Below are 25,539 nucleotides of genomic sequence, written 5' to 3'. Positions count from 1 at the left end.
TTGAAAGTCAGAGTTACACAGAGAGAGAAGGAGAGGCAGAGAGAGAGAGAGAGGTCTTCCATCTGCTGATTTCACTTCCCAATTGGCCGCAACGGCCGGAGCTGTGCCGATCTGAAGCCAGGAGCCAGGAGCTTCTTTCGGGTCTCCCATGCGGGTGCAGGGGCCCAAGGACTTGGACCATCTTCCACTGCTTTTCCAGGCCATAGCACAGAGTTGGATCAGAAGTGGAGCAGCTGGGTCTCAAACTGGCACCCATGTGGGAAGCTGGCACTGCAGGTAGCTGCTTTACCTGCTATGCCACAGCACCGGCCCCTCCATAAGCTTTTAATCTCTGTAGTATACCTTTATATGCAGGGAGTCTATTGTCAGTAAACATCAGGAAATATATATAATGCTGTTAGGGTATCTTTCTGTACGCTGTGTATTAGATTTCATTACTTCAACAAATAGCTGAGAGGATCTACCAGAGAAGAAAAACAGTTTAGTTTGGCTTACGGTTTTAGAGGTTCACAATCCAAAATCAGGTGTCCCATTAGTCTGGAGTCTGATGAGGGTGGCATACAGAGGGAGGATCACACGGTGGTGAGCCAGGAAGCACAGAGAAGTGGAGGGGCTTGCTCATCTGTGTGGTCTCTCCTTCTAAAGCCACCATAGCTCAACAGCGGGGATCCACCCCAGTAGTCTGGTCCAGTTCTGTCAATTCCCTGCAGCCCCTCCTTCAGACACCACAGCTAGGTCAGTCCTCCGTCACATCATCGGTGTGTGACTTCAGGAAATTAACATCTGCCTGATCTGAGGAGTCAGTCCTGTTCAAATCATAGCCCTCTGTCTTTAGACTTCATGGGCATCCTGTGTTGTGTTGTATATTCATAATCAGAACTCACTGTTTTGTGTTATTTGATGTGATTGGTTTGTTTAGAAGTCAGCTGTAATAATCTTGTTTCTTCAGTATTCCCGGTGCTAGATATCAGTGTTCAGCCTTAAATAAATATTTATTGAGTAAATATTCTTTATCTTGTCTGCATTAATGTTTAGCAGTGTTAACCATTTCTCTTTCATGAAAATTTTAATTTTTTTTTTTTTGACAGGCAGAGTGGACAGTGAGTGAGAGAGAGAGACAGAGAGAAAGGTCCTCCTTTTGCCGTTGGTTCACCCTCCAATGGCCGCCGCGGTAGGCGCGTTGCGGCCGGCGCACCGCGCTGTTCTGATGGCAGGAGCCAGGTGCTTCTCCTGGTCTCCCATGGGGTGCAGGGCCCAAGCACTTGAGCCATCCTCCACTGCACTCCCTGGCCACAGCAGAGAGCTGGCCTGGAAGAGGGGCAACCAGGACAGGATCGGTGCCCCGACCGGGACTAGAACCCGGTGTGCCGGCGCCGCAAGGCGGAGGATTAGCCCGTTGAGCCACGGCGCCGGCCGAAATCCTATTTTTGTTCAGACACTACCATCAAAACACAACATAACACATTGGGAAAGATTGGAAGGAGGTAATTTTAAGTGGACTGTTAATAACAGCTCTTTCTGATTGTTTAGCTCTGCGTGATCATTTTTGTCTGTTCTTGTTCAGTGCCTGTGCATTACTCTTAGAATCAGAAAAAACCCAAAACTTAAAAAAAGCAAAGGCGTGGTTTAGTTCTGCAGATACGATTTTGCTGTGTTAACCGTCATGTTGTGACTTTCGTTTCCAGAAGGGACTTGATGGAACCTGCGTGGATGCCGCCTGACAGGTTGAGCCCGCGAGTTCATTCTCAGCCACAGCCTCTTGTTGGAACGGCTGGAAACCTGCTGTCCCATCTTTTGAGTCTGGAGCATGCAGGAATGTTGCACAAGGACTTTGAATCTATTTTACCAACTAGGAAAAATCATAATATGGTTTCAGGGCCATTAACTTACACACCTCAACCGTATCTGACCTCACCAGCTGCTCATTCCGATGCCTTGTTAAAACCTAGTGCCAGCCAGTATAAGAGTAAACTGGATCGTATTGAAGCCTTGAAAGCAACAGCTGCTTCCTTGTCTAGCAGGATTGAAAGTGAAGCCAAGAAATTAGCTGGAGCTCACATTAATTATGGGTCAGTGTGGAACACTGAGTATCATCTTCAGGATGCTCCTCACGAGGCCGGACCGCGGAGCAAAGCTGTAAGCCCCCCTGTGAAAGAGGAGACCGAAGACCTCTTCTCTGCACGAATCCAGAAGATGCTGGGGACCTGTGTGTCTCATGCAGCCTTTGGTGACGATCTTCCTGGGGTAGGCAACCTGAGTGAATTTAAGAAGCTTCCTGAGATGATAAGACCTCAGAGTGCCATATCAGGCTTCAGAATGAGATCCCCTGGCCCCAGAGCCGGAGGGCTGCTGGCACAGTTGTGTAAGAAACAGACTGACTCTTCGAGCTCTGATATGCAACCCTGTTCTCAAGACAAGACCAAAACGTCTCTTGGTTCCAGCACAGATTCAGTCAGTGAAGGACCTCTTCTTAGTGAGGGGAGTCTCTCCGAAGAAGAGGGCGGCCAGGATGGACAACCTCTTTTAAAGGCTTCTGATATCTTAAAAGAAAAGGAATTTTGTGCTGGAGAAAGAAATACTTACGAACCTATCAAAGAGTTTCAGAAGGAAGCTGAAAAATTCCTGCCACTTCTGGGGCACATAGGTGGTACACAAAGCAAAGGACCATGGGAAGAGTTGGCAAAAGGAAGTCCACATAGTGTTATTAATATTTTTACAAAATCCTATCAGTTATATGGAAAAGGTGAGAAAAACAAGTAAGGCTTGTACTATTTGTATGTTGTTATAAGATAAATTATTTCAGTATATATGTATTAAATGCCACAGTACCCCTCCACAATATGTACCACAAGTGGTAGTTAGAAATACAAAGAGGCTTCAAAAAGTTCGTGGAAAATGCACACTTAATTCCACTTTCCACTAACTTTTTATATAATTTTTGTATTTTTAATTTAAGAGACAGACAGAGATTGAGAGCTCCTGTCCACTGGCTCACTACTAAATGCCTGTTACAGCTGGGGCTGCACCAGGGCTGCAGCCAGAGCTGGGAGCACTCTCCAGGTCTCCCATGCAGGCGCCATCCCTGCTGCCTCCAGGCTCTGCATTGGCAGGAAGCTGGTGTCCTGAACCAGGCCGGAAATCAAACTCAGGTGCCCAGGTGTGGGATGCTGGCATCTTAACTGCTAGGTAAAATGCCTGCTCTTCCACTAACTCTTTGAAGCCCCTTCACGTATATAGTTTTTTTATTAGAAAAATTCAGAATTTTTGTACAAGATATATACTTAAGCACACATTGTTCCTTGTCCATTATGAGGATAATGGAGACTTATATTGTCTATGATAGTCATCCTCTAAGTTATCTACAAGTATCCACTAGAGTATTAGTAATTTAATTGGTAAAATTTCATTTTTTAGTTGTTGTTATAAACTTTAGAAAATTCCTAGGTGATATTCAGGATTGGGTATGTGTCAAATGTATGCTAGGCTTTCTGTGACCATGATTATGTATTTAAATAGAAACTGTATAAATTGCTTAATACAGTGACTTGGGAATCTTGGAAATACAGTTGTTAGGAATTAGAGGGGCAATATAATAACATTTCTAATATGAAAATAACTGTATTCTTGTTTCTCAAAACTAATAGCAGTTGGACTTTAATAGCAGTTGGACTTTGAATAATAATGTAGCTTTATACTTGTGTCCTAAAACAATAGCATCCAATGTTCCCTTTTTTATTGCTGAAATTCTGCCACACAACTTACTATTTCTTTAATAGCCTCAATTCCTTCCTTCAAGTCCCTCTCGGTTCTTTCTGCTATAGTTGGATTCTGCTCCTCTTATACTAATATAACCTTAGAATTTCCATGTCGGAGATTTCTACTCTGTATAGCGAACAAAAGAATTGATTTCATCTGTTCTTCTTATGCTCAGATGGGTATCATATTGCTGTTTTCCTGGAGTTGATACGTCCTTGTGATCTCAAGCAGACATTTATATTCTTTTTTTTTTTTTTTTTTAACACAAAATGTAGTTTTTACTTAAGCAGTTACATGAATGAGACTGTTTTAAGTTTCTTCACTGACAATCCCATTTTAACTATTGACTTTTATATTCTGGTTTTTTTGTTTGTTTGTTTAGCCACTTATTTCTGTTGGTGGTGATTTAAAATTTCTTTCGGTTTTAAAGGTGATTTCTTTTGATGACTGTAAAATACTTAAATCAACACCCTCAGTTTTTTTGTTTATTTTGTTTTTTAAGATTTATTTTCTATTTATTTGAAACAGTTACAGAGAGAGAGAAAGAGAGATCTTCCATTTGCTGGTTCACTCCCCAAATGACCGCCATGGGCCAGGCTGGCCAGGCCAAAGCCAGGAGCCCAGAGCTTCTTCCGGGTCTCTCACAAGGGTTCAGGGGCCCAAGCCTTTGGACCATTTTCTGCTGTTTTCCTAGGTACATTAGCGTAGAGCTGGATCAGAAGTGGAACAGCTGGCAGTGGAACCAACACTCCTATGGGATGTTTCCAGAGGCTTAACCTGCTATGCCACAATGCTGGTCCCAACATCCTCAGTTTTATAGGGAATTTTGTTTGTTCTTAAATTCTTCTATTAGATTTTTAGTAAGATTTTATAGTTATAGTGAAATACTTAGAGATGAAAGAATATGTTATTTGGGATTACTTCAGAGTTATCTGGAGGGGTAAAGAAATGATAGGGAGTTGGAAAATTTGATTGAAGCTGGGTAATGCATACACTGTGTTGTCTCAATGTTCATGTATGTTTGAAGATTTTCATAATAAGTTTAGAGTATGTTGTAGATATCAAGGTAAGATGAAAAGAAACACTAGTACAAGCACGCTGAGCTATCCCTGAGCCCATGTTGCTGATCTCCGTGCCGCAGGATGCTTTGCTGAGATCTTTTGGTTTGTTTCACCATGCCTCAATCACTGCTTTCGACAGGATTTGAAGACAGGTCGGACAGAGCACCGTCAGCCTCCCGGCCCCTGAGCGCTGGTTCATATGAAGATGATTTTGTGTCCTCTCCAGGGAGTGGGACTTTGGCTGAAAGGAAATCAACTCTTGAGCCCAAGTATGAATGTATTGGCAATATATAATAAAGTCTTGAGAAAATGTACAAATGAAAACTGTGGTCTGAATATGAGTTGGATTTTACTTGTTTAAAAATAACATGTGGCCGGCGCCGTGGCTTAACAGGCTAATCCTCCGCCTTGCGGCGCCGGCACACCGGGTTCTAGTCCCGGTCGGGGCGCCGGATTCTATCCCGGTTGCCCCTCTTCCAGGCCAGCTCTCTGCTATGGCCCGGGAAGGCAGTGGAGGATGGCCCAAGTGCTTGGGCCCTGCACCCGCATGGGAGACCAGGAAAAGCACCTGGCTCCTGGCTTCGGATCAGCGCGATGCGCCGGCCGCAGCGGCCATTGGAGGGTGAACCAATGGCAAAAAGGAAGACCCTTCTCTCTGTCTCTCTCTCACTATCCACTCTGCCTGTCCAAAAAAAAAAAAAAAAAAATTAAATAAAAAAATTTAAAAAAATAACATGTAGAGGATATATAACATACCAGGACAGACATGAGCTCTGGGTTTAAAACCTGGCTTTCCTCATTAGTTGTAATTATCTGTATTACTTAACTTCTCTGTGTCTTGCTTTCTATGTAAAACTGGGTAAATGACAGTACCTGCCTGCTTCACAGCATTGTCCTGAGTTTTCAGTGAAATAGAAAATACTTGGAACAGGAGCTAACACATAAGGAACAGAGTATAGACTGTTAAATCAGTCTGTGACCCCCAGTGAGGACAGAATTGGGAAACTATCCTGTGGTGTACGGTTGTAAAAAGCTTACCAAGTGGTTTTCTGTGATCGAACTGAGGAAGATCAGATAGATGCTTGACTCCATGTCACAAGTAGTAAGTAATTTAGTTATTTTTTCTTTTGTAAAGATCTATCTATCTATTTGAAAGGCAGAGATAAGAGTGCACGCACACACACACACACACACAGAAAGAGAGAGAGAAAGACAAAGAGATCTATCCATTGGCCCACTCCCCAAACAGCTGCAACAGCCAGGGCTGGGCTAGGCCGATGCCAGGAGCTTCTTCCAGCTCTCCAGTGCGTGCATCTTCTACTGCTTTCGCAGGCCATAGCAGAGAGCTGGATTGGAAGAGGAGCAGCTGGGACTAGAACTGGTACCCATATGGGATGCTGACATCAGAGGCAGATGATTAATATACTATACCATAGTGTTCCCCCCATAAATATTTTTAAATATATTTTTAGGTACTTTAGTTTTAGCTGTAAGACTTTACTTTTTTTTTAAAAAAAGATTTATTTATTTATTTATTTGAAAGAGTTATACAGAGAGGAGAGGCAGAGAGAGAGAGAGAGAGGTCTTCCATCCGATGGTTCACTCTCCAATTGGCTGCAACGGCCGGAGCTGCGCCGATCCAAAGCCAGGAGCCAGGAGCCTCCTCCAGGTCTCCCATGTGGGTGTAGGGCCATCTTCCACTGCTTTCCCAGTCCATAGCAGAGAGCCAGATTGGAAGAGGAGCAGCCGGGTCTCGAACCGGCACCCATATGGGCTGCCGGCACTGCAGGCCAGAGCGTTAATGCACTGTGCCACAGCGCTGGCCCCGAGCCTTACTTTTTCTTTACTTCCTCTTCCTTTTTCTCTGCCAGCGTTGGTGGGAGCAGGTTGGGCATCCAGGAGGACCGTGCCAGCAGGAAGTCTGCCTGTGATCTTTCCTCCGTGGACGTCGCCTCTCAGCATCCCTCAGAAGCCCAGTCTGCCGCGTCGTCTCGCTCTTCTGCTTCTTCCAAAGGAAAGAGAGGGAGAAAGGGGAAAGTGGAATGTAAGTGCACATGGTGGCTTTTTCTCTTACTAATGATTTTGTGGTACTGCTCTAAAGTTATGGTTTGATTTATTATGATAATAATGTAATTAGCTTTCCTATTTATTATAGCAATACCTTTTGATATATAGCTTATAAATCTTTATATTAATGCAAAAAGAGTACATTTGCTATGATAAAAAACTAAGAATTCACAGGGTGGGTGTGTGAGTGGTTAAGATGCTGCTTGGGATGGCCACATCTATATCTGGCCTGTGTTTGAATACCAACTGTAGCTTCTGATTCCAGCTTCCTGCTAACGCACACTTTAGGAAGCATTTAAAAGACAAATGCAGCCGGTGCCGCGGCTCAATAGGCTAATCCTCCGCCTTGTGGTGCCGGCACACTGGGTTCTAGTCCCGGTCAGGGCGCCGGATTCTGTCCCGGTTGCCCCTCTTCCAGGCCAGCTCTCTGCTATGGCCTGGGAGTGCAGTGGAGGATGGCCCAAGTCCTTGGGCCCTGCACCCCATGGGAGACCAGGAGAAGCACCTGGCTCCTGCCTTCAGATCAGCATTCTGCGCTGGCCACAGTGCGCCAGCCGCGGTGGCCATTGGAGGGTGAACCAACGGCAAAAAGGAAGACCTTTCTGTCTCTCTCTCACTGTCCACTCTGCCTGTCAAAAAAAAAATAAATAAAAATAAAAGACAAATGCAAACATTACTGATTTGCAACTGGTTTTGTTAAACTTAAGCATGTCGTGCACATCCATGAGCATCATTAGACTCAATAACTCAGGTATCTGTAAAATGGATAGTAGAAGCTTCATCCCAGGCCATTATCAGGGAGCCGGATTGGAAGTGGAACAGTGGAGGCTCAACCTGGTGCCTACATGAAAACATCACAGACGGTGGCCGAACCCCCTGTGCCACAGTGCTGGCTCTGCAGCAGCCTCTTAAGTCACATGATGTCCTCTAGCTAGGCAATGGTTTTGTTTCCAAATTTGTTTCCTTCTAATTGTAAAGTTAAACCCTTTTCATGGAATTAAAGAGGTGGGAAGCAGGGGTAGGGGGGAGAACTTGGTTCATCTAGAAAACCTGATAGAAATGATCACCCTGTGAACTCTCCATTTAAGAATTTTGATTGTGGTAAGATATACATAATGTGAAAGTTACCATTTTAACCATTTTCAAGTATTCCCTTCAGTTACATTCTCATGATTGTGTAACCATTACCGCTATTCCACTTCCAGACATTTTCTCATCTTCCCATACTGAAACTCTGCACCCATTAAATAGTGTCCATTCTCCCCTTTTCTCAGCCCCTGATAACAACTATTCTTCTTGTCCCTACATTTCCCTGTTCTGGGTGCCTCATTGAAATGTAATCCTATAGTTTTTTTCCTTTTGTGACTGACTTATTTCATTAAGCATAATATGTTCAGGGATAATCCATGTGGAAGCCTGTGTCAAAATGTCCTTCCTGGCCATCTGAGTGCTGGTCTGGGGCCCAGCTACTCCATGCCCTTCCAGCTCCCTGCTGATGAGCCTGGGAGAGCAGTGGAAGATGTCCCTATATACCTGAGCCCCTGCCACGCATGTGGGAGACCTATATGTATTCCCGACTCCTGGCGTGGGCCTGGCCCAGCCCTGGCCATTTCGGCCATTTAGGGAGTGAACCAGCAGATGGAATCTCTTTCTCCCTGTAACTCTGCCTGTCATATTAAATAGAATAAATCTTTTTAAAATAAAAAGTCCTTCCTTTTTAAGGCTGATTAATAAACTGTTATTTGTGTGTCTACTAATTTGTGTATCCAGTCTCCCATCAGTGGACATTCAGCTCAGGAACATCATGAACATTTCGAAGTACCCTTGTCCTTTTAAAAGTGTTCTGGTCTGTTCTTTTAATTATTCAATAGCATAATTCAATAGAATCTAAATATTATATTCATAACCTCTCAGTAACTAATATTGGGAATCAGCTTTATAATAAATTTACTTTACAGGGTTGAATTCATTCACTGGAAGTGTTCAGAACTCACTTCTTGATGAGGAAAAAGTACAGTCTGGCTCAGAACATGGCTCTCATCAAGGAAGGAAATCTGGGACTAGTAGCAAGCTTTCTCTTAAGGACTATGAGCAGACTGTTGACACTGAAAGCACTTTGGAGGAACTTTCTGGGCATTCTCTGAGGTAAAGTAATGACTATTTTATACTTTAATTCACATACAGTATAGAGTCATTGATATTCCAAGAATCTGGTAAATTGCAGCCTCGCAGTCTTATTACCTTGCATCCTCTGAACTACTACAGAATTCTTTCCTTTTTAAATAAACTTTGTAACTTTATGTATAGCCCTGGTCTGTGTGTTTTTAAAATGTAGTCATCTCTCCCCTAAACTGTTCAGTGTCTCCTTCAGAAATCCTCTGCTCAGGTGCAGCCCACCTTTCTAACTTGAATTTCCTTGACTCAGTCTGAGCAAACATCCACCTCGCGCGAGGTGCTCCGGGGATCGCAGGGAGGCTCCGGATCAGCTGTGCGCCTGGCTCTGTTGGAAGTATCTGTGCTAGATTCCACCAGGAAGTATCTTATTTCTTTGCAGATTGTGTTCTCAACTGTATTCTTTTTTCCACACAACCGCTTAGCATCCCTTGGGTCTTGTTGTTTATTTGTTCTTTTAAACTTTTCTCTCCTGCTCAGACTACTAGACCACGGAAGCCCATTTTGAAATCTCACCTTTATTCTGATCTTGGAGCTTGCTTACTCCATGTTTTCTTCTCTTTTTACTATGATCTGTTTGTAAGCTTATGGCTTACAGGTACCTTTCAGGTATTGCTTTCTGTACAGTTCCTAATAACTTGTCCATGTGACTTTTTGTCTGTGCACTAGTTTTGTCCTTTTGGAAACTGAGGATCTGAGAAGATGCAATCTTTTTCTTTTTTAAGTAACTTTTTTTTAGTATTGTTTGATGTACAAATACAGATAGCCATTTTTAATGCCTTTATGCTACAGATATTTCATCCTTAGCACCATCACTGCTATATTTTATTTATTTATTTAAAAGATTTACTTATTTATTTTAAAGATTTATTTATTTTATTTGAGAAGCAGAGTTAGAGAGGGAGAGATAGAGAGAAAGGTCTTCCAACTGCTGGTTCATTCCCCAAATGGCCACGATGGCCAAAGCTGGGCCAATTGAAGCCAGGTGCCAGGAGCTTCTTCCAGGTCTCCCACATCCTCCACTGCTTTCCCAGGCCATTAGCAGAGAGCTGGATTGGAAGTGGAGCAGCCAGGACTCGAACTGACGCCCATAAGGGAAGCCAGCACTTTAGGCAGAGACTTAACCTATTGCATCACCGTGCTGGTCCCCATCACTGCTATATTTAAAACTAATTTTGTTAGTGATTCTAGAACTCAGAAAACTTAACCTTCTTTGAAGAGATACCCTGATAATTTATTTGACAAAATCTATCAAGTTAAACATTTGTAAAATAGGATCAGTACCCAGATAAATTTCTTAAATGTTCCACATTGTAGTCTAGCTCACCTTTCCCTACCCATGGAGATCCACAATGGAAAAATAGCTCCAGGCTTCAGTAAGGAGGATATTTTTACAAAGCCATTTAACCTGTTGTTTTGTTAACTGATTTGGCTTTGGACACACCTCTGTCCTTCCTTCCTTCTTCCCCTTTTTTAAATGTATTAAAATTGTTGGAAATAAGCTTTTGGACCCGCTAGGTGAGTCTTCTCTGCAAAGCCTGGATCAGTTCCTCTTGCGAGCCGTAATGGGAGGTGCAGATAGAGTACTTTGTCTGATGTTGTATTGTAATTTCTCAATTGAGATTGATTAAAATAGTTTTTATATTCCATAAACAAAATTAGCACTGTTAGAAATACTATATGCCCCCCTTTTCCACAGTTTTGCTTTCTGCAGTTTCAGCTACCTGTGGTCAAGTGAGGTCCAAAAATATTTGATGGAATATTCCCCAAATCAACAGTTTGTAGGTTTTAAATTGCGTGCCATTCTGAGTGGCATGATGAAATCTCTGCCATCCAGTTCTGACTTCCACAGGATGTGAGTCATTGGCTTGTGCAGTGTGTCCACACACTGCTTGTCACTTAGTCACCTACTGGCCATTTCAGCTCTTAGAGCTGTCGTCACTGCTGTGGTACCACAGTGCTGAGATTCAAGTAACTCTTGTTTTACTTCATAATCACCTCAAAGCTCAAGAGTAGTGATACAGGCAGTTTAGATATGCCAAAGAGAAGCCATAAAGTGCTTCCTTTACGGGAAAAGGTAGAAGTGTGTAATAAGGAAAGAAATCAAATGTTGAGTTTGCTGAGGTCTACGATAAGAGTGAACTTTCTGAAGAAGGAGAAGGGGATTCATGCTACTTTTGCTGTCACACCCCCAAGGACAGAAGGGTCAGCCAGAGTGAGTTAATTGCTTAGTTGTGATGAAAAAACATTAAATTTGTGAAGGTAGAAGAAAAGAGGTAGTAGCTCTCAGGTCTGGTTCCAGAAACTGTCCACGGCACTGAAGTCTCACGGTAGCATTTCTTTAAAATGTCAGTGGTAACAAAAGATCATGGTAAACACGTGAGTGCCTTTCAAGACTGTTTTTTCTCAAATATCTTCATGCTGAGGACAACGAAAAATTTTACCTTTGAAAATTATCTCATAAATTTTATTGGAAGCTAAAAACAGACATTCTATTTTAAAGATTTATTTATTTATTTATTTATTTATTTGAAAGGCAGAATTAGAAAGAGAAAGAGGGAGAGACAGAGACAGAAAGAGGTCTTCCACCTGCTGGTTCACTCCACAAATGGCCACAATGGCTGGAGCTGGGCTGATCCGAAGCCAGGACCCAGGAGCTTCTTCCAGGTCTCTTTTGTGGTTACAGGCGCCCAAGTGCTTGGGCCATCTTCCACTGCTTTCCCAGACACATTAGCAGCGAGTTGGATCCAAAATGGAGCAGCTTGGACTCAAACCAGTGAAAATATGGAATACCAGTGCCCATATGGGACGCAGATGGTGGCTTTACCTGCTGTGCCACAGAGCTAGCCCCAAGGTTTATTTTAGAATAATGGAAATATGTTAACTGCAAATACTTTATAGATTATCTTTGAATAATTTATTCAATAAATATTCAATGCAAGGCAGTATGCTTAATATTATGAAAAATAATATCTTCGATGAATATATTAAGTATTTAGAGATCAATAATGTGAAAATAATTTTTCCTTAAGCTTACAGAGGAGGGAATGACAATTTCTGTTATTTCTTAACTTTTAATAGAATATTCTTTTTCAGAGGTATTTTAAGATTTTTATAAGATGTCTTTTACATATAAGGCTATAATCTTATTGCTTATTGTGTCTATTTTAGAAGACGTTTCTTTATACAAGAATAGTGAGTGAGTCCTGACACATGTACCTTGGAGAGGAGAGAGTTGAGAGCCAATTTAGTTAAGCTAACCCCTTTCCATTGTGTTTAGGGCAGGGTTTATGCATGGCTTATCCACCGCTGTAGATCTAGACATTAGAGGAGCATCCAGGTCTTCATTCAGCAAGGTAACTGTTGAACAAACAAATTCCTAGATCCTAACTTTTTAAAGCTAATATTGATAAGGTGATGTGTGTTTTTCTTGAGAATTGTTTAGCTATTTCTCAAAGTAGTTTTCCTTTCTTGAATGTCTTCTAGTGTCTCATCAGACAGAGGAAGATCTCCGAAAACTCCAACTTCTCCCCTTTCTCCAAGTTCCCAGAAATTGTTTGACCTTCCAGGAGCTTCTCTGGAGAGATCTAAATCCTCAGTAGTGATGCCTTCAACTACAGCAGGTTTTAAGCCTAATGCAGCTTTCGTGGATACAAATCTGGCTGCCAGCAAAACAGCCAGCGAGACGGCATCAGCACCAGGCGAGTGTAGCTGCGTGCAGTTCCCATCCCAGGAATTCCTCTGCTTTCAGTTGAGCCATAGGGAAATGGTATTTTTTTTAAAAAAGATTTGTTTCTTTATTTGGAAGTCATTGTTACACAGACAAAAGAGGCAGAGAGAGAGAGAGGTCTTCCATCCACTGGTTCACTCTGTAGCTGGCCACAATGACCAGAGCTGCGCCGATCCGAAGCCAGGAGCCAGGAGCTTCCTCTGGGTCCTCCACATGGGTTCAGGGGCCCAAGAATTCGGGCCATTCTCCACTGCCCTCCCAGGCCATAACAGAGCTGGATCGGAAGTGGAGCAGCTGGGACCTGAACCAGGGCTCACATGGGATGCCGGCACTGCAGGCAGAAGCTTTATCCACTATGCCACAGTGCCGGCCCCAGGAAATGTTATTTAAGTGAATGTGATTATTCTTTGAAGTATTAAAAACTGTGCAGGAAATTAAATATTGAAAAGTAAGAGAGATTAAATAGTGATTTAAAACAGATTAGTTAAAACACTCCTGGAGAGTATGTCCCATATATGCACTCTTAAGTGTTTATAGGTATATATGTATGCATGTATACACACACACACACACACACAAGAGGGAAACTATTAAAATACATTGTTCTAGGAAGTCATTTTCTTTCCTACATAAGAAAGCAACCTCATTTTGGGTCTTCAAAGGGAAATACATTGTAGAAGTCTGCGGTGCTGTTTCCTGTGAACTTGTGCACTTGACCGTTGTTATGTCCTTCCAGGTGCTAAGCGCTTTTCCCCTGCCGGCCTCCAGCACCGGATGACAGCAGAACTCAGCTACCTGAGTGCCCTTGAGGAGTCTGTGCGTCAGCTGTCCGATGTGGAGAGAGTTAGAGGCGTTTCACTTGCTCAGCAGGAGACTGTGTCTCTGGCTCAGGTCATAAAGGTATTTGTGGAGTTTTCTTCTTCTTCTTCTTCAGGTTTGTTTATTTATTAGAAAGGCAGAGCAACAGAGAATTGTCCTCTAGTTCACTCCCCAAATGGCTGCAGCAGTCAGGGCTGGGCCAGGTCAAAGCCAGGAGCCCAGAAATCCATCCAGGTCTCCCACATGGGTGGCGGAGGCCCAAGTACTTGGGCCGTTCTCTGATGCCCTCCAGGCACAGTAGCAGGGAGCTGGATGGGAAGCGGAGCAGCCGGGGTCTGGCCCAGCACTTCCATGTCAGATGGCACTGTTGCACACAGGAGCTTCACCTGCTGCACCACAGTGCTGCCCTGGAGTTTTCTTCTTTAGCTCTCTGTAATTTTTCCTTATCTTTGTTACTTAAAGTGGTCTTAATGATGAGTTTAAAAAGTATTTTTAAACTGCCAAACAGAAAAAAATAGTCTACTGTATGAGGGATCTCTAAAAAGTTCATAGAAATGCATCTTATGAAAAAATATGCATGGATTTTAAACAGTTTTGTCCCAAAATTTATGTTTTTAAAATCAAAATATTTATTTGTTTGAAAGACAGATGGACAGAGACAGAAGCCCCAACTACTGGTTCATTCCCAAATGCCCTCAACAGCCAGGGCTGGGCTGGAGCCAGATCTCAGAGCTGGGGACATAAACCAAGTCTCCCTCATGAGCGGCTAGGACTCACATCAGGCAATCTGATAAAGGATGCCGGCATCTCAGGGGGTTGCAACAACTGCCCAACTCCAAGCATCATTAATACTGTGTTTCTACAAGCAGTTTGAAATACCATTGTGTAACACCTGTAAATAACTCCGGGAGAAATAGTGTGTAGAGTGCCAAAAAGAAATTGAAGGTACAGTGTTTGGCAACAGAACAATAACACATTCTCTTTTAAATGTTTTCCACTTTTTTTTTTTTTAATTATTTATTTAAAAGTCAGAGTTACACAGAGAGAAGAGGTGAGAGAGGTCTTCCATCCACTGGTTCACTCCCCAATTGGCTGCAACGGCCAGAGCTGGGGCGATTCGAAGCCAGGAGCCACGTGCTTCTCCTGGGTCTCCCACATGGGTGCAGGGGTCCATGGACTTGGGCCATCTTCCATTGTCTTCCCAGGCCACAGCAGAGAGCTGGATCAGAAGTCGAGCAGCCAGGACTTGAACCAGTGCCCATATGGGATGCCGGCACTGCAGGTGGCTGTACCAGCTGCGCCCCCTATTCTTTATTTTAATGGAAGTGTGAAAATAAACTACTGATGCATTCTTACTATTATCTCTTTTCATTGATAAGTCAGAGGTGATTTTTTTAAACTTCTTGTTTGCATCAGAGGAAAAGATAATGAGATCAGTTTCATAATGCCATGATAATGTGAATTTTCTTTAGGAAATAAAATTCAAAGATCTAAGCATTGTTCCTCAGTGAGGGTTCTGTGTATCTCATTTTTCTTTTTAAAAATAATTCAGTTTCATTTTATTTGAGAGGCAGAGAGTCTGAGAAAGAGCTACCATCCAGTGGTTCTCTCCCCAAATGACCAGCAGCTGAGCCTGGGCTGTTGGGAACTGGGAGCTGGGCACTTAATCTGATTTTCCATGTGAGTGGCAGAGACTAAGTACGGAAGCCATTACCTCTGCCTCCCGGAATGTGCCTTAGCAGGAGGCTGGGGTCAAGATCCTGGCCAGGACTAGAACTCAGGCAGCTAAGTAAAGTAGTGGCGTAGCCAGTACACCGACACCCCCACCCCACCCCACCCCACCTCTGCCACAGAGTTCATAGATTTTAAGCCAGTATTTTTTATGCGTTTTGACCAGTGTCAAGATAGAGAACATTTCCCATCACTTCAGAAAGTTGACTTGTGACCATTTTCAGTTAGTCTTCCTAGGAAATAATTGCTAGCACAGTAGGTTTGGTTTTGTTATGTAGTGTTTCTTGCCTATTTTAGAATGTCATCTGAAGGGAAGTATACTTTGACCCCTGTTGTGTTTAGCTTATCTTATTCAACATTAATGTAAGGTATATCCATGTTACTGACCAGTAGCTTTTTAAAATTTTTCTTCTTTGCCTTATAATGTTTCATTTCTGTTCTCCTGCTATGTACATTTGGAGTATTTCCAGATTTTGCTATTATAAATGTTTCTACTATACATCTTTTTTATAACTCTTTGTGTACAACATATGCTTTGATTTTTCTTACATAGCACATAAGAAATAGTTGCTTGGTTCAAGTGTGTTGAGTATTTGAAACTTTGTAAGAATCTTCTGTACTGTTTCCCATAATGATCATAACATTTTATACTCCTATAGTAACACGGGAGAGTTCCAGTTGTTCTTTATCATTGCTATCATTTAGTGTCACTTTTTTTTATTGTAGTAATTCTAGTGAGTGTCAAATAGTACCTCATTGTGACTATAATTTGTTTCCCTTAATTGATGAGGTTAATGATCCCTTTTTTTTTTTTTAGTTTATTGACCATTCTTATTTATGTATATTTTTGTTAATGTCTGTTTAATAATCTATTGCCCATTCACAATTGGATTACCTTTATAATTATTGAGTTATTAGAATTCTTAATATATACTGGGAACAAATCCTTTTGGGGTTTGTATCCTAGTCCTTGACTTTTTCATTTTTTAAACTGTGTCCTTGGGGAAAAAATTTATTTATTTGAAAGACAGAGAGGTAAAGAGATCTTCCATTCAGTGATTCACTCCTCAAATGCCCACAACAGCCAGAACTGCCCCAGACTGAAGCTAGGATCCAGGAACTTCATCAGGGTGCAGAGACCTGAGTGCTTGGGTCATCATTTGCGACCTCAGAGATGCAGTAGTAGGAGGCTGGGTAGGGACTCTGTCCCAGGCACTCTAATATGGGCTGATGACATCCGAGGGAGTGGTTTAACCTCCTGTATGTACCATGAAGCCCACCCCCAGACTGTGCCTTCTAAGGAGTAGAAGTTTTCAATTTTGCTGAAATCTTTTTCTTCTGTGGTAGTGCCTTTTATTTTCTAAGACATCTTTGCCTACCCTAATATAGTATGATACTCTAACAAAGATATTTTCCTGTGTTTTTTCCAAAAGCTTTATAGTTTTATATTGAAGTGTGTGATCCTTCTTCAGTTTTATTTTAGAATTTAGTGTGAGCAAGGGGGTCAAACTTTATTGTCTCTAGATGTGGATATTCAGTTGTTCTAGCCCTTTTTCTGAAAAAGACTTAAATTACCTTAGCAATGCTATGTCAATGATTGACTACTTACATATAGATCTGTTTATGCTCTCTATTTTGTTGATCTCCTTATCCTCAGTGCCAGTCCATATTGCCCTTATTACTATGGTTTTATGGTAAGTCTTGGAATTACAATGTAATTCCTTGAAATTTGTTTTTCTTCAAGATGATTTTGGCTATCCTAGCTTTTTATTTTCACAGTCCCACATAATTTTTAGAATTAGTTTGTCAGTTACTACTAAAAAAAAAATAACCCGGAGGGATTTTGATTAGAATGGCATTGAATCTATAGATTAGGAAGAACTCAGTATCTTAAGAGTATTACATTTTCTTTTTCTTTTTTTTTTTTTAAGATTTATTTTACTTATTTGAAAGAGTTACAGAATGAGGTAGAGACAGAGAGAGAGAGAGATATTCCATCTGCTGGTTCACTCTCCAGATGCCCGCAATGGCATCTGCTGCACCAAATCGAAGCCAGGAGCCAGGAGCTTCTTGTGGGCCGCCCACGTGGGTGCAGGGTCCCAAGGACTTGGGCCATCTTCTACTGCTTTCCCAGGCCATGGCAGAGAGCTGGATCAGAAGAGGAGCAGCCAGGACTAGAACTAGCGCCCATATGGGATGCTAGTGCTTCAGGCCAGGGCTTTAACATGCTGCGCCACAGCACCGGCCCCGAGTATTACATTTTCTAAATTATGAACATGATATACTCTTCTGTTTGTTTAACTTCTTTAATATCTCTCAGCAGAACCCGGGGTGCCGGCGCCGCAGGCGGAGGATTAGCCTAGTGAGCCGCGGCGCCGGCCTCAATCCAGTCCTCTTACATGAGCAGCAGGGACCCCAATACTAGAGCTATCACCTGCTATCTCCTAGGGTGCACATTAGCAGGAAACTGGAATTGGGAGTAGAGCCCGAACTCCAACCCAGGCACTCTTGCCATGGGCTGTGGACCATCCCACATAGTATCTTAACCACTATGCCAGATGTCTTCAATATTTTGATAAATGATGCATGGCCGATGACTGTCCTGTTTGTTCTCTTTCCTTAAGGCTCTAATTAGTTGCTCCTAATGGTTTGTGTATGGGATGTAGCAAAGTGTTCATTGTAGTCACTATACTGAGAGTTCTGCATCTTGACCATTTCTTTATTTTGAAGGCACAACAGCAACGCCATGAAAGAGACTTGGCCCTTTTGAAACTGAAGGCTGAACAAGAGGCTCTGGAGTGTCAGAGACAATTAGAAGAAACCCGAAACAAAGCAGCTCAGGTATTGGTATTGGCTTTTTAAGCCTTGATTTATATCTTAGAAATCACTTCAGCATTGTTGTCATTATACAGGAGTGAGAAAGAAAAGCTGTATGTAATATCTCAGTACTTTATATGGGATAGCTTCATGTCATTTGATTCTTGTAGCAACCTTGCGAAATAGTCAAAAATTCTATCCAGTTTAGAGATGTGTTAACTGAGGCACATAATGGTGACCTGTCCATAGACCCATCACCGCCTGAACGGTACAGTTAAGACTCAAACCATGAAATCTAGATTGTAGTCAGTTCTAAGCACAGTCAAGGCATTTGATCCATGAAACAAATTTATAAACTTGGAGAGGAGACTGAAACATGAGTTGTTTTTTAATCCTCCTTTTATTTATAGGTCCATGCAGAGTCGCTACAGCAGGTGGTTAAATCACAGCGTGAAGTAACGGAAGTCCTGCAGGAAGCAACGTGTAAAATAGCAGCTCAGCAGACAGAGACTGCTCGCCTCAACACAGATGCGGCGCGCCAGATCTGGGAGGTAAGAGCCGGAGTACCCAGCTTGCTTTAGTTCCTTTTAGGCCGTCTGAGTCCCTTGGTTATTACCAGAAATGGGTCCGACATCTAGCTAATGTCTGCTTTAAATGAGCCACAAATTTAGTGGGGGCTCATCTCCTGGTGAAGAAGAGGCACCAGTATGGGGCTGTGTTGTGTATGTCCGTGTCAGAGAGGGGGAAGATGGAGAAGAGCTCTAGCTGCCTGCCCTCTGGTAAGCTTTGTAGAAAAGAGCGGGCTTGGGCAGTGCACTGTTTAGAAACAATAACATACGTACATTTTTATTTTATTTTATTTTATTTTTATTTATTTTTTTTTTTGACAGGCAGAGTGGACAGTGAGAGAGAGAGACAGAGAGAAAGGTCTTCCTTTTGCCGTTGGTTCACCCTCCAATGGCCGCCGCGGTAGCGCACTGCGGCCGGCGCACCGCGCTGTTCCGACGGCAGGAGCCAGGTACTTCTGGTCTCCCATGGGGTGCAGGACCCAAGCACTTGGGCCATCCTCCACTGCACTCCCAGGCCACAGCAGAGAGCTGGCCTGGAAGAGGGGCATCCGGGACAGGATCGGTGCCCCGACCGGGACTAGAACCCGGTGTGCCGGCGCCGCAAGGCGGAGGATTAGCCTGTTGAGCCACGGCGCCGGCTAACATACGTACATTTTTAAACATGTGATATATATTGTCCTGTAGGATCAGTACTATAATTAAGAAATAGATTTTTCTGCCACTCCGAGAAGTTCCCTGTGTGCCTCTTTGTTGTCAGTCCCTAGTGTCATCCCAGGGAGACCCCGATAAGCTTTGTATGCAAATGCTTCATTTTGGCCAGAATGGTATTAGTCAGTGTCTTGTCTTCTACTGTACCTAGAGTAAAGTCAGAAATAGTTTTGTTGTTGTCTCTATGCAGGATCTCATAGACACAGTTTTACTTTATTTTAGCAATTACATTTTAAAACAGAAGTTAGGACTGTTTGTGGAATGACTCAATTTTTAAAAATCCATGAATCTGCCGGTGCCGTGGCTCAACAGGCTAATCCTCTGCCTAGCGGCGCCGGCACACCGGGTTCTAGTCCCAGTCGGGGCGCCGGATTCTGTCCCGGTTGCCCCTCTTCCAGGCCAGCTCTCTGCTATGGCCTGGGAGTGCAGTGGAGGATGGCCCAAGTGCTTGGGCCCTGCACCCCTTGGGAGACCAGGAGAAGCACCTGTGTCCTGCCTTCGGATCAGCACGGTGTGCCGGCCGCAGTGCGCCAGCCGCGGCGGCCATTGGAGGGTGAACCAACGGCAAAGGAAGACCTTTCTCTCTGTCTGTCTCTCTCACTGTCTACTCTGCCTGTCAAAAAAAAAAAAAAAAAAAAAAAAAATCCATGAATCTGCTGTATGTTTGGTACTGTCGGGTACCCACATATACTCGTACAAATAAGTATAAAAATTGAGTCTTCTTCCTCAAGGAAATCTAGATGTAGTAAATAACATTAACAGATTTCAAAAACACTTTTAAGTCATCAGTAGAAGGAATAGTTTAGAAGCAACTATTGAGTACATACCAGATGAATAGTACATAAAGAAAGTACAGTAGTGGTTAAGAGTAGGGAAAATACACTTCATGCCGTTTATTAGAAAATATTTAGAAAAAAAGTAATAATTGAATTGATTCTTGAAGATTTAATTTTTGGTTTACTACTTCTCGTTGTAAATTGAAGATTTTCTGTCTGATTCTTAGATTAATATAACTTGGTAATGATGTAGTACAACTTTTTATTTTTATGAGGTAAGGCTGAGACTTAAAAAGGCCAAATGACTTGCCCATAATATTTCATCTGTTAGTGGCAGAATTTCCTTGCTCTCAGTCTAGTGCTCGTTCTAAGACACCGTGCTCCTCCCTTTCAGTACTTCTGTCACCGTTTTATACCTACTTTTGCCTTTGTTATGTGTGTTCATATTTAGATGGCAGAGTTGACTCGAACCCATATCTCAGATGCCATCACTGGTCCAGGAGCTCCCCTTGCAACACTGTATGATCACCAGCGGCAGCACCTTCCAGAATTCATGAAACATCTGAGGACCAGAGCTGAAACAGATAGGTTAATATTCGTGTATTCAGCTAGTATGTGATAAGTATCAGTTATGTCCTGGGCACTGTTCTGGGCACCTGGAGTGCAGTTACGGGCATACAGTCCAGTGGGGAAGATAAACCTTAGACAAATATTCGGTCTAGTGAATGAGCACAGGAAAAAAAAGATAAGTGTTAGGAAAGAAAGGAGCATGTCTCAGATACATAGTACAGGAATTTCAGTATCTGGGAGTGCAAGGAGGTAGTAGAAAGAAAGAACATGTAATCTTTAGGAAAAGAAAAGTAAACTCGTGAGACTGCAGGCAGCAAGCAAAGAGGAGGATGGGGTGAGATGGTGTGAGACCCTGGTGGGACCTCGCAGACTTTAGGATTTTGGAGTTTGTTATGGGAACAGTGAAAAGTCATTAAAGAGTTTTTTAGGCAGGGCTGGGAGACATGATTATATTTGGGTGTGTGTGTTTTTTAATTACTTTTAAACTATCTCATTAATGGATGTGAAGTCAATTCATATTCATTGATACTAGGAGTAATTTTGTATTTATTTCCCTTAATAAAGGGGAAGATATTAATTAATGTGTTACATTTTCTTTTCTGTTGAATGCCTTTCTTTCTCAAATACTTTTTAATAGTTATTTCTTAATTTTCATTCATTCCAGGACTTTAATTCGTATTACTGTGAGGCAGTATTTAAAATCTTTAACTTGTTGAAGACTTTGAATGTTTACTCCGTTTTCATGTTCTTTGCAGGGCCAGCCCGTCAGTTTCACTCTCCCAGAGTAGAGAAGGCACCCTGGACTCAAGGCATCAGAAGTACTCCCCTTCATACGACAGTCACTCTGAGTCGTCACGATACAAGAATCATGATCGAAGGTGAAGATGGTTTGATTTTTTTATCAATAAGGTTTAGGAAACTCTGAAAAATGTTTGAATATTGCTTTTCTTTGACATTTTATTTTTGTTTCTTTAAATAGAACCACATCTGCCCTTCAAAGTACTGTCTTCCCACATTTAGTCAGTTTCTAAAATAGTTGATTCTTGCTAAACTACTAATCCTTAAGTGCCTAGTTGTATAAGCACTGTGCAAGTTGTTTTTCCTACATTTAGTCTCTTGACAGCAGCTTTCTAAGGAAGATAATATTATCTTCACAGATTAGGGAACTGAGGCCCATAGAGATCTTAAGAAATTCACACGAAGGTCACAGAATAGATAGTGTCAAGCCAATGAGTTGAACATTGATTTATCTGCTCTAACATCTGTGTTTGTTGTGTATTTCCTAGTTAGCATTCATATTTCTTGACATTATCATATATACATTTTTATAATATTATTTTTTGTAGGTTTTTTTTTTTCTAAGATTTATTTTATTATATTTGAAAGAGTTACAGAGAGAGGTAGAGACAGAGAGAAAGGTCTTTCATCCACTGGTTCACTCCCCAGATGGCCGAAACGGCCAGAGCTGCGCCGATCCAGAGCCAGGAGCTTCTTCTGGGTCTTCCACATGGGTGCAGGGGCCCAAGGACTTGGGCCATCTTGTATTGCCATCCCAGACCATAGCAGAGAGCTGGATTGGAAGAGGAGAAGCCGGGACGAGAACTGGCGCCCATATGGGATGCTGGCGCTTCAGGCCAGGGCTTTAACACACAGAGCCATAGCACCGGCCCCTTGTAGTTTTCTATTATGGCTCTGCCATCAGCTTTTAAAATCTACTTCATAGCATTCTTAAAGGCAGGATACCAACATAATCAAGTATGATAAACACCTTAATTTAGAAATGTAAATCATGTGACTAAAAAGTATAAAACTAAATGTGGGATAAATACCAGCAGTTATCGAGTACCTGTTATGTGTCCAAAACTATGTGACTTTAATTTATTGATACTTACCCTCACTAATGCTGCATTCATTTCTAGATTAATGCAATCGGTTCTTTTCTTAAATGCTTGTTTATTTATTTATTTGAAAGGTAGAGTAATACACACAGACAGAGAAAAAAATTTTTCCATCTGCTGATTCACTCCCCAGCCCACAGCAGCCAGAACCGGGCCAGGCTGAAGGCAGGAGCCTGGAGCTGCATCTGGGTCTCCTTGCCTTGCAGGTGGCAGGGACTCTAGTGCTTGAGCCGTCATCTGCCGTCTCCCAGGGGCGCGTAAGCAGGGAGCTGGATCGGAAGCATGGAGTAGCCGGGACCTGAGCCAGGCACTCCAGTGTGGGACGCAGGCTTCTGAAGCAGTCAACCTGCTGCACCGCAGTGCCTGCTCCTGCAGTGGACTCTTGATTCTCTGATCTTTCCTCACTCTATTCATTAACCGTATGGTAACCTGAATGGTTTTTCTGAAATTTGCAGCCAATTTGGTTATTCATCTGTTTGACACCTTCAGTATTCTCACAGAACATTCCAGGTAAAATCCAAATCATTTAGTGTGGCATAAAAGTCCCTTTATAATTGAACATTTGGTCCATCTCCAGCCCTGTCTCTTGACCTTTCTTTTATTATAATCCACTCTCTATAACTACTTGTAAACATCTAAAAGAACCGTGTTCTCTGTTTTCTGTCTCTATGTGTGATGCACCTTCTCTCCACACCCTCCACCCCCCTTTTCCTGTAGCCTATTTTTATTTGCTCATCAAGAATCTGTGATGTCCCTGCTTTAGATATCCCTTCTGTGTTCTCCCATGGCACTCTGAGTAAAATGATTACAGTCTTGTTCACCCTCTTATTTTTATTCCCTTATTTATCAGTTATGTAGGCTAGAAGCTCTTTTTTAAAAAAAAGATTTATTTATATTGAAGGGTACAGTTACAGAGAGAGAGGGATAGGGAGAGAGAGAGATAGAGAGAGGGAGAGAGAGAGAGAGAGAAAGGGTATTCCATCCACTGATCTACTCCCCAAATGACCATAACAGCCAGGGTTGGGCAAGGCCGAAGCCAGGAGCCAGTAGCTTGTTCTGGGTGTCCCATGTAGGTACAAGGGCCCAATCTTCTGCTGGTTTCCCAGGTGCATTAGCAGGGAGCTGGATTGGAAATGAAGCAACCAGGACTCAAACTGGCACACATATGGGATGCCAGTGTTGTAGGTTGCGGCCCAACTGGTTACACCACAACAGTGACCCCACTAGGAGCTCTTTGAAGGTTTAATTTTTATCACCTTCAAAAGAAATCCAGCATCCTTTAGCAGTTATTTTCTGTGTTCCCACTCTGGCAACCATGAATCTCCTTTCTGTCACTTTCTATATGAATTGCCTATTTGGCATCATAAAATATATGATCCTTTTGTGACTGGCGTCTTTGACTTAGCATGATCTATGTGTAGCATGTATCACTACTTAATTTATATGCCACATAATATTCTGTTGCACAGATATGCCACATTTCATTTATCCATTCATCAGTTGGTGGATGTTGACTATTGTGAATAATACTGTCAACATTCATGTACAAGTTTTTGTGTGGACATATTTTTATTTCTCTTGAATATATACTGAGAAGTGGAACTGCTGGGTCACATGGTAACTCTTTATTTAACTTTTTGAAAGAATTTTACTTTTTAAAGAGTTGCAGTTTTCCAAAGCAGCTTCACTATTTTAGATTCCCATAAGAAGTTTAAAATTTTTCTATATCCTCACCAATACTTGTTAGCATCTTTTTGATGATGACTGTCCTGGAGAGGGGGGCATGTGTAGTTACATCCCCAAACATAGCAAAGTTCTTAGCATACAAGAGGCAGTAAGCTACATGTTTATTGAGTAAATCATTGGCATATAGCTACTGAGTGATAGAATTGGGATTCCATCTGATAGATACCTTTGTGACTTCAAAGCCCTTACTTTTGCTGTATTATATCTTCTATAGCTTTATATAAGAAAAAATGGATTAAGCCAGACAGCTGCATTATATTCTGATAAATACTGTCATAAATATTCAGAGAAAACAGCATGAACACAGGGACAGGAATGACCACCATTCCTTACGTGTAATGTTGCCCAAGGGGAATGTGTAGCATAAAAGAGAAAGGAACCAAAACAAACGCTAGTGAGCACCGTCACTTTGAGGGAAGTCAGAGCAACTGAAACCAAGCGCAAGGAGAGCTTGTTTGGGAGGGAGGTGGGCAGAGAAGGGGTGAGAGTCGAGTCGTGTGCTATAAGAAAAGAAAGATCATTTCTTCACCATTACGTGTACAGTAATTCAGGCTTTCAGAGAAAATGTAAGGCTAATACAGAATCTTCAACTTTCTTTCATCCAGATTACCCTAACGTTAACATTTCACTACATTTTCTTTAGTAAGTAGAGTTGGTTTTTTTTGAAGATTTATTTGTTTGAAAGGGAGAGTGACAGAGCAGGCGGGGAGAGCGATACCTTCCATCTGCTGCACTCCGCAAACCCCTGCAGCAGCTAGGGCCGGGCCACGTGCAGGCCAGAAGCCCGGACTCCTAGGTCTCCCACGTGAGTCCTTTACGGCCGTGTGCTGCCTTCCCGTGTGCACTACGAGTGAAGTGAAGAGCTGAGCCTCAGACCAGCACTCCTGGGTGGGAGGAGGGCGTCCCAAATGATGGCTTAGCCTGTGCTGCCACAGTGCCAACCGAGCAGGGCTTTTAAAGGAGCGGAGGCCAATATCTTTCAGGGTGTCAGAGAGAGAAATTGTCCGTGAGATGTGGCAATCTAGATGGTTGGTCAGGAACAGTTCTAGTAGAGCAGCTGGGCGTGGAAGCAGGTTGTGATAAATTATGATGTTAATGGAAAGAAGGAAATGGACAGAC

The 25,539-nt window shown here is 42.5% G+C and overlaps 1 protein-coding gene across 1 annotated transcript in view; it reads left to right on the top strand.

Moving 5' to 3' along the window:
* The window catches only part of CEP350 (centrosomal protein 350), a 159,467-nt gene that overhangs the window by 62,062 nt on the left and 71,866 nt on the right, over positions 1–25,539 (top strand). The window contains exons 12-21 of the mRNA XM_062192943.1: positions 1,686–2,743; positions 4,957–5,086; positions 6,689–6,861; positions 8,843–9,029; positions 12,543–12,757; positions 13,523–13,686; positions 18,067–18,177; positions 18,564–18,704; positions 20,658–20,794; positions 21,532–21,654. Coding sequence (XP_062048927.1) covers positions 1,686–2,743; positions 4,957–5,086; positions 6,689–6,861; positions 8,843–9,029; positions 12,543–12,757; positions 13,523–13,686; positions 18,067–18,177; positions 18,564–18,704; positions 20,658–20,794; positions 21,532–21,654 — 2,439 coding nt within the window. The remainder of the gene's footprint in view (positions 1–1,685; positions 2,744–4,956; positions 5,087–6,688; positions 6,862–8,842; positions 9,030–12,542; positions 12,758–13,522; positions 13,687–18,066; positions 18,178–18,563; positions 18,705–20,657; positions 20,795–21,531; positions 21,655–25,539) is intronic.

This window comes from Lepus europaeus, chromosome 5, assembly GCF_033115175.1.
Source record: "Lepus europaeus isolate LE1 chromosome 5, mLepTim1.pri, whole genome shotgun sequence".
Taxonomy (NCBI): Eukaryota; Metazoa; Chordata; class Mammalia; order Lagomorpha; family Leporidae; genus Lepus; species Lepus europaeus.
This window is presented reverse-complemented; position numbering and strand designations above follow the sequence as displayed.